Source organism: Panthera uncia, chromosome D1 (assembly GCF_023721935.1).
Source record: "Panthera uncia isolate 11264 chromosome D1, Puncia_PCG_1.0, whole genome shotgun sequence".
NCBI classification, from domain to species: Eukaryota; Metazoa; Chordata; class Mammalia; order Carnivora; family Felidae; genus Panthera; species Panthera uncia.
This window is the reverse complement of record NC_064808.1, coordinates 13,284,299-13,294,180: the sequence shown is the minus strand read 5'-3', so window position 1 is coordinate 13,294,180 and position 9,882 is coordinate 13,284,299. Positions and strand designations below refer to the sequence as shown.

At 37.5% G+C, this 9,882-nt stretch overlaps 1 protein-coding gene across 1 annotated transcript; it reads right to left on the bottom strand.

Annotated features, from left to right (window-relative positions):
- Positions 1-6,205: 6,205 nt before the first annotated feature.
- Positions 6,206-7,141, bottom strand: LOC125933748 (olfactory receptor-like protein OLF2). The gene has a single exon (XM_049646880.1). It carries the CDS (start codon positions 7,139-7,141, stop codon positions 6,206-6,208), a length of 936 nt encoding a protein of 311 aa, XP_049502837.1.
- Between the last annotated feature and the right edge of the window lie 2,741 nt (positions 7,142-9,882).

The following is a 9,882-nucleotide window of genomic DNA, read 5'->3' as shown; positions in this document are numbered from 1 at the left end:
GGTATAAACAACCCTTATTACATTTTAGCAATCTACTACCACAGACCAAATTCTGTTTAGAGTTTCTTACTAATCGAAGACTGCAAATTCAATTCTCTTTATCCTGCCAATTCCTTACAGATTTATTGTCTCCTCATAAAAATAATATAAAAGCTGCCTGCTTTGGTAATTTCTTTAGATCTCAATTTCATTATTTGGCCTCTGTGAGCACACAATAAAACTGTATTTTTTGTTTTGTTTTGTTTTCCTCTCCTGTTAATCTGTCTCATGTGAATTTAATTCCTAATTCAGCAAGAAGAACTTGAAGAATAGAAGGAAATGCCTTTCCTTCACTAACAGGCACAAATGTATATGTGTCATGAAAGTCTATTGTTAAGTGCCGTGTACAGGAATGTTTTCCTGCCCTACGTGTTGCCCTATTGCAGTTATGTTATTCATTTAAACAAATCAAGTAAATGCCAGATCTGTGGGTTCAAGAAATAATTTATGAATTTATAAGCATTACCAGCGTATGGGCAAAAATATTCCAGGTAATTTTTTTGTCTGAGTCCTCAGTGGGAACTAGAAACGGGAATAGCATTTCTTTTTTTATGGTTCCTATAAATCTAGACGACATCATAGATTAAAATCATTAAAGTATTCTTGATTTGGGAAAAATGACTCTGTGTGATACGTTTCAATAACCTTTCCATTTTTATTATTATTTTGTGTGTGATGATACCAATACAAACATACAGAATTCACTGCCTTAGGAGATATGATTTGAAGCCAGCCTCAAACTAAGTAATTGCGATAATTTGCCACCCATTCGAGTGAAGACATTAGATGCAATTGTATGACCCTTGAACTTTACTACCATTATTTACTACTTTGATTCATATTAAAGGGATGGGATTTGTCCTTGTGATGTGGAGAACAAAGGCAAAAGAAATGTAGAAAAACATCATTTTCCTTAGAGCTTAGAGCAGGCTGACAAGTGCTTGAGAAAGGCAGAGTGACCTTCCTCAAGGAACTCAGCTGCCTCAATGTGAATACTTTGCTAGAGGCAAAAGGCAACCTTAGTTTGACATTAGCCAACCTCTAGTTTCCTGTAAGTCTTTAACATACACAAATTCCTTTGGAAACTTCCTTTATCTCTACCTCCCCAAGCATCGTTCAAGCTTATGGCCCACTGATATACATCTCAAGGGTCTCATGAATAAGATTTGACTAGCCTCAAGGTCCGGAAACCTTGCTTCCAAGTTTCTTAGAGAATTTCATTATCCCTAACCCCTTCTCAACTTGAAAGTACGTAATCAGTCACTGGTCACAACCCCAGGGCAGATCTTTCTGCCCCCGGGTCCTGGCCCCATGCTTTAATAAAACCACCCCTTTTGCACGAAAGATAATTCAAGAAGTCTGTCTTGACTTTTCCCTACCAGACTCCAACATTTCACATCACTTGGTCATTTTATATGACTCCTTCCCAAACTCATTTTCTCATCAGATGCTTCTCCGTCTCCAGGGATGACAAACCCCTTCAGGTTACACTCTGTTTAGATAGAACCTAAATTTACCGTCCTACACTTGACTGCCCCATAAACCATTTACGCTAAGTTCCCTTCAAACCCTTCCATTAAAATCTGAGCTTTAGGGACCATATGATTATTAAAAATTGGATGATTAACATCTCAAAGGATTTGTATTTCTTTGAAGATGGCTTTCGAAAATAATGAAAGAAAATTACTCCGTTCTAATGCAAGACACCAGAGACAAGCATGTGAAGAAAACAATTGTATCTAAATGCCTTCCCTGGCGCCACAATAATCGATGTAGGCAGCTATCTGTTTATAAAGTCTCTCCTTCAGAAAGTAGCTGCATGGCTGTGAGTCTTGAGCTTTTGGGAATAAGCTCAGCGCATGCTAACCATACCAAGGAAAACCGGGTTTACTAAGTCTCCTTGTTGCTGAAAAGAGTATGAGAAGGGCTTACAGGTTAAAAAAAGACACATTTGCTTTATTACAGTAGTTTTTTTTAAAGTTTATTCATTTATTTTGAGAGAGAGAGAGAGAGAGAGCAAGTAGGGGAGGGGCAGAGAGAGAGGGGGAGAGAAAGAATCCAAAGCAGGTTTCATGATATCGGTGCAGAGACTGAGGGAGAGTCTCGAGCTCACTAACAGTGAGATCATGATCTAAGTCAGAACAAAGACTTGAACACTGAACCAGTTAGGCCACCCAGGCACCCCTGAAAAGACAGCAAGTATTTATTTATTTATTTATTTATTTATTTATTTAAATTTATTTTTGAGAGAGAGAGAGAGAGTGCTTGCATGCGAATGAGTGGGGGAGGGGGCAGAAGGAGAGGACAGAGGTTCAGAAGCAGGCCCTGAGGTGACAGTAGTGAGCCCGCTGTGGGACTCAAACTCAGGAGAAATGTGAGATCATGATCTGAGCCAAAGGCAGATGCTCAAACAACTGAGCCACCCAGGTGTCTCTATTTCCAATAATATTAATGTGAACATTTTTACACATGTCTTCTGATGGAGATACACTTATTTATCTTGTGTATAAAACCAGGAACAGGAAATGTGTGTGTGTGTGTGTGTGTGTGTGTGTGTGTAAAATTTATATTTACCCAATATTAGCATACAATTTCCCGAAGCAGTATGCCAATCTAGAGTTGCACATTATTAGTGAGTGAATCCTGTGTCTGTTTCTACATCCTCACTAATAGGTAATATTGTCTGTCATTTTCATTTTAGCTGTTATGTAGAGTCCATAATTGTCCTAATGACTAATAAAGTTGGATATTCAAGGAGCGCCTGGGTGGTTCAGTCGGTTAAGCATCTGACTTTGGCTCAGGTCATGATCTCACGGTTCCTGAGTTCAAGCCCTGAGTCAGGCTCTGTGCTGACAGCTCAGAGCTTGGAAGCTGCTTCAGATTCTGTGTCTCCCTCTCTCTCGGTCCCTCCCCTGCTCATGCTCATGCTCTGTCTCTCTCAAAAATAAATAAACATCAAAAAAAGTATAAATAAATAAATAAATAAATGCATACATACATAAAAGTTGGATATTCACTTTTATATGGGATGTCTCTGAAAGTTAAAATGAAGAATAAGAAGAATAGAAAATCAGTTGAATGGGTCCACCTTAACGGGGTGAGGGCTCTTGCAATCAGTGCTATCTATCTGCGATCATTGCCAATTCAATTTCAGGTCAGATTAGCCTGGGGTTGTACTGTAGTCCCATCCATCTGTTATATTTAAGATCTCCCCAAAGATAGAAGCAGGTTTATACATTATGCATTTATAGAATCATATCAGTATAAGCATGAAATGTGGTATCTGGAATACACAATAAAGATCATTCAGTTTAAAGCCCTCTTTTGACAGAGTGGAAACTGAGGACCAAAGAAGGAAAATGATTTGCCGAAGGTCACAATCACTGTGAACTGATAGTACAGATTCAGACCCAATTTTGCTACCATTCCTTTTCCAGTTCCCAGCAGGTTTGCAGAGTTCAAGTTAGGTTAAATTTGCTGCCTCTTAAGAAAGAGCTACACAATTACCAATTTGTGAGAATTAGTACTTTTTTATTTACTAAATTTTCCTAACCAGATTTTCCTCAGTATGGAGCCAATTGTTTCTATCATTATACATATTTTCTAATCGTTCATCACTGGTAACATTTATGTTTAGGATGTCCATTCCTGATCAGAATAAGGAACCCTTAAGAAAAAATAGACCTATAATATTGACTCCATATCTAGAGTCTAAATCTAAATTTCAAATAAAACATAAGAAAACTGAGGAGAGATCTTAACGAAAAGAAGAATCCCCTGTTCCTTTTCTTTGTTTGTTTCTTCTTTGTTTTACCTTTATACCTTCCCCTACCATGTCTCAGAATCCCAGAAAAAATATCACCCTGGAGAACGGAAGAGTCTCATTGTCCTACTTGGGCTTTGCTGGCAATCTGAAATGTTTTCACGGAAGCCCTTTACAATGGCACGTAGGTAGACCTAGACTGAGTGATTTTCAGGTTGTGTAATTGTAGCAAATATTTAAGAGTGTCCCTGACTTTTCTTTGGTCCTGCAAGAGCTGTTTTTATCCAGACTTACTGAAGAAATCACTTCAGTGATTTCTGCTTTAGCAGAACAGAGTTGCAAATATCTTGGTAAACACCCAGGCAATAGCCCTCTGGGTTAATTATTTTCCAAGTAATTTGCATGTCTTTATCCTTCCCTTGAATTTGGCATCCACAACTACTTTATGTGGTTACATATATGATTCAAAAAATGTATTTAAGGCACATACTTGATCTCAGCGATTTTTTCTTTTACTTCCCATGAATAAACATTCAATAACAATTAACTTTTTGGATCTTTTTCATTTTTTCTTTACCCAGATGCTACAGTGGGGCTTGAGGAAAGAGAGAAAAATATCCAGTCCTTAAACTCTGGGTATTCATTACCCCACATTGAAGGTAATGATTAGGAAACAGAGAGTAGATTCAACAAACTTCCCAGGCTCAGGGTGGTGTGGGACCCAAGCTTAGCGAGTGCTAGAGGGAAGAAAAGCCCCTGGAGGAAGTGACTGAGTTGTGAATTGTAGCACTATAGCCCAGCCATACTGGTTTTCTTTAAATTCCACAGAAATGATGTGGTCCTGTTCCCCTGGGGACCGTCTAGTTGCTGATCTATCTGCATAGAATGCTTTCTCCATCTAATGCATCTCTCAGCTAATTCCTACTTATCTTTTAGATCCCAGATTGTTCCATTACCAGGAAGAACTTTTCAACATTCTTCACTATAATTGAACATTGTGCTTTGTTTGTTTTTTTTTTTATGGCGTAATTACAGTTTATTATAAATAATTTGAATGATCATTTAATTAACATTTGTCACTTCTGATGAGAGAGCCTATATAGGCAGGCTGAGGGCAAAATTGAGCTAACACCCCACCCCTCCCGCCAAGGTGGGTTATGTGTGATATTCCACAGGCACTGCTGGCTACTCAAGAACAAAGGAAAGTAAGGAAAACAAATGGTTAACTGAAGGAGATCACAGTCAAGCAGGACATGAGTCTCCATGTCTTGATAGATTACAAGAAAAAGGCAATTTTATTAATAGCCTAATCTCCAGAAACCTGTAGACTCCTTTCCTGGAACCTCAAAATCACACCTCCATAGTGATATGGGGAACAAAGGCAAGAAGGAAATGGCAGGTAAAATTCAATCTCCTTATAAACTGCAGTCCATTGACAACTATTAGAGGCTGGCAGAGTAAAAAGTTTCTCCAGGATCTCCCTACTGTCTTAATGTTAATACTTTGCTGGAGGGAAAAACAACCTAAGCTTGACAACAGCTTGGCCTCCAGTATCCTGTGAGTCTTCTTTAGCATATGAAATCTTTTTGAAAACTTCCCCTTGACTTCCCCTCCCCCCTCTCCCAACTCCCAAGTATAGAACCAGTCTTTCCGCAGGGTCCCAGGCAGCTCTTCCTGCCCATGGGTCCTGTCCCTGTGCTTAAAAAAAAAAAAAAAAATCACCTTTTTGTGCAAAGGACATCTTCAAGAAGCCTTTCTTGACCTTCAGCTCTGGACCCCCACCATCACCCCAAAACTTCATCAGTTTCCATTAGATGACAAGATTCATTAACACAAAACTGTTAGATTCACCATAAAATACAAAACACATAGAAGTGCGTTACGTACTTAGAAAACTCTCACTAACATATAGGAAATTAGATTCATGCACAAATGAGAGATTGTAGAAACACAAATTGGGCAAACTAGGAGTCCATAAATTTTCCATAAATAAGGAATACCAAGTATAAGCTCAAGACATAAAATGAATCATGGAGTACTAAAGAAATGACACACTTGGTTATGGCAGGAACATGGTATAAATACTTGTTGGATCATACCACTTTTTTTTGTTAACATTTATTTATTTTTGAGAGACAGAGAGAGATAGAGCACAAGCATGGCAGGAGCAGAGAGAGAGGGAGACACAGAATCCAAAGTAGGTTCCAGGCTCTGAGCTGTTAGCACAGAGCCCGACGCGGGGCTCGAACTCACAAACTGTGAGATCATGACCTGAGCTGAAGTCAACCGCTTAACCAACTGAGCCACCCAGGCACCCCTAGATCATACCACTTTAATCAAAACAATTTTGAACTTCACGAATTATAGTGTAAGATTGGGAGAAAAATAGGTACATATAAGTTTTCAATGAAACCACTTTCTATTTTTAAGTTTTTTCCGAGCTTCTTTCACATCTTTGTTCCGCAGGCTATAAATCACAGGGTTTAACATGGGAATCACAAGGGTATAGAACAAGGAGGTCATTTTGTCTTGATCAAGAGAGTAGGAAGAACTCGGCCAGAAATACATAAAAAGCAGGGTTCCCTGGAAAATTGCAACAGCAGTTAAGTGGGAGGTGCAGGTGGAGAAAGCTTTGAATCTCCCCTCAGCAGAGCGGATCTTTATCACTGCCAGGATGATATAACAGTAAGACACAAAGAGCCCCGAAAGGGTAATCAGCTCAATGAAGCCAAAAATGGTGAATATCACTAACTCATTAACTTGGGTATCTGAGCAAGATAACAAAAGGAGAGGCGGGACATCACAGAAGAAGTGGTTGATCACATTTGATCCACAGAAACATAACCTGAATGTTAATATTGTATTTGCAGAAGCATCCACAAGCCCTACCATGTAAACCCCAGCCATGAGCAGAAAGCACACTCTGCTGGACATGTTGGCCGTGTAGAGCAAGGGGTTGCTAATGGCCTTGTAGCGATCAAAGGCCATCACCGCCAGCAGTAGGCACTCAGAATCTGCAAACGTGCAGAAGATCCAGAATTGCAGAGCACAGCCATAGAAAGGAATTGACTTTATCTTGGTAATGAGGCCTACCAGCATCCGGGGTCCAATTGCTGTAGAATAACAGAGGTCACTGAAAGAGAGGTGGCTGAGGAAGAAATACATTGGTGTGTGAAGCTTAGAATCCATTCTAATTAACATGATCATCCCGAGGTTTGCAATAAGAATGATGAGATAAACAATTAAAAATGTGACAAATAGAGTCACTTTAATTCCAGAGATATTGCTAATTCCCAAGAGAAGGAATTCATTCACAGAAGAGCAATTTTTTCCATCCATTCTTCTTTATTCTTCCAAAATGCTCCCGAAATAACCAAGAAACGGTATATCAAAGTTTTAATTCCTCTTGAAACTCACAAAAATACAATCTATACATGAGAAAGGTTTTGTTTCAGATATTATATTCTTTATCCTCAGAAAATAGCCCAGAAACATTTCATTGTTATGCTGTTGACAAAATTAACATGTTTGTGATAGAATTTAAAGTTTATCAATTTGCATATCACCCACCAAATATATGACTTGTGTGCACCTTCACTGCTTTATCTCAGCAATCATGAATGAAAACTCATCACAGATCATACATAATATAAAAGTCACATCTAAAGGCAAAGCTGAATTTACAGCTTTATGTCTGAAAAACAAATATCAAATTGAGCCTAAAAGCGATTACACTTACTGTTCTTCAAAAACCATGATTTGTTCAAGCCTGTGTGTTAAAACTGGAAATCATGAACAGATCTCTTATTTAAACATCATGAACACGAGTGTCTAGGTGGCTCAGTCAGTTAAGCATCCGACTGTTGATTTTGGCTCAGGTCATGATCTCACAGTTAGTGAGTTTGAGCCCCACATCAGGCTCCATGCTGACAACATGGAGTCTTCTTGGGGTTCTCTCTCTCCCCTGCTTTCACTGTCCCTACACTTTCTGAAAATAAATAAATAAACTTAAAAAATTCATAGAAGAAAAAATAAAAGTAATGAACAATACAACATTTTTACTGTTTTGCCACATTATTATTACTTACACTCAGAAATGGTGGTCTGGTACCAAAGCTCATGTAGAGGAAAAATGCTAAAAACAAATGAAAACAGAAATAACATATACAATTACATCTCTTTGGATTTAAACCTAACTTTTTCATCAAAAATAGAGCTGAACAAGAAATTATATTTTTCATATATAGACTTCTGTTTGTTTATATATGTATGCGTGTGCATGCACCTGTCTTTCTATTGATATGTGAGAATTGGAATATAAATGATGGTCTTATTTTGCTTTGGATTGGAGTAAATATGGTATGTGGTTCATATGGGGTTAGATTTATATAAATTAGTATTTGCATTGTGATATTTCAATTATTATTGTTTTTAAAAATTAAAAGAATATCTTAGATTTGCATGTACCCTTTCACACGATTAAAAAAAAAAGTTTTTCTTCTTTATTTTGGTTTAGGTAAAACTATACATTTACTAATGAAAGTTACTCCAAGGGGAACTGGGTTGGCCCAGTTGGTTAAACGTCCAGCTCTTGATTTCAGCTCAGGTCATGATCTCATCGTTGTGAGATCGAGCCCCTTGTTTGGCTCTGTGCTGACTGTGGGGAGCCTGCTTGGGATTCTCTCTCTCCCTCTCTTTCTGCTCCTCCCCTGCTTGGACTCTCTCTCTCTCTCTCTCAAAATATATAAATAAACTTAAAATAAAATTACTTCTAAACACCCTCTTTTATCAGAAGTACATATTTTTGCCATTAGATTGCAGATTATTACCCAAAGGAAGTAAAAAAAAATATTCACTTACAATGTCCTAAATATTTGATTCCTCATTTTTTCAAATGCAAGGTTTTTATTCTTTACTCTTTAAATTTAGTGACTCAGAAACCTACCTGTGATGAGCAAGTCTTTCTGTGCTTGCCCCTGGTAGCTGAACACTAGAGATGGCATTTTATTTTTACTCAGTGTCATTTGGGACTGAAATCTCTCAAGCCTTCGCCCTCACACTTAAACAAACATGTGATTAATTCGATTTCTAATTCTGCACTTTCCCTGGTGAACATAGCTGACAACTTCAGCAAAGACCAATTCTTTGTACTTGCACCAAATTGTTTGTTGTTAGGAAGGTGAGATGATTTTTGTAGTATGGTTTATTGCTATCTTGAGTTTATAGCGTCTTCTTCCAGACTTCTAAAGAAATTCAAATTTAATTATTTTATCTCAAATATTATTCCTTTTGTTTAATTTATTAAATTAATAAATTTGTTAAATAAAATGATTATTTTATTTGTTAATTATTTATTATTAATGATGTTTATCCTGGTTCTCTCACTTCGGAAAAAGTCTCTTTCCCCTTCCCACTTAGTAAGTATAAAAATTGGGGCACCTGGATGACTCATTTGGTTGAGCATCTGACTTCAGCTCAGGTGAAGATTTCATGGTTCTGGGTTCAAGTCCCATATCAGGCTTTGCACTGACAGTGCAGAGCCTGCTTCAGATTCTCTGTCTCCCTCTCCCTGCTCCTCCCCTCCTCACTCTCTCTCTCTCAAAAATAACTAAACATTAAAAAAAATTTAAAAAAAGGAAGTATAAAATTCTTCAATGTTTATATTTTCATTAATCATATTCGATGGCATTCTTTCAACCACATATTACCTAACAGGATTCCAATTATTTTATGACTGTAACATCCACTCCATTCAGCACTTTTTCTTGACTTATTTTTATTTCATTTAGATATTTTATTTCATTCATTCAGATATTTCATTCATATATTTTCATTTCATTCAGTCTTTTACTCCATTGTAAGCTCCTGAGAAATAATAGCTACTCTTGGCTAATTTTTGTATACCCTGCAGCCCTAGTACCAGGACTTTCACAAATAATGCCTAATTTAATATTAGTTGGTATTTTAAGTGATTCGATAAGTGGGTAACAGAAAGAAGAGGAAATATGAGTTTTGCAAACTGTTTCAACTAATATAGATCATAGGTGCATGTGTACACAGAAGAGGTTTTAGGGAACACC

Excerpts from the sequence above, each read along its gene's own strand:
- LOC125933748 (XM_049646880.1), bottom strand. The coding sequence starts at position 7,141 with ATGGATGGAAAAAATTGCTCTTCTGTGAATGAATTCCTTCTCTTGGGA.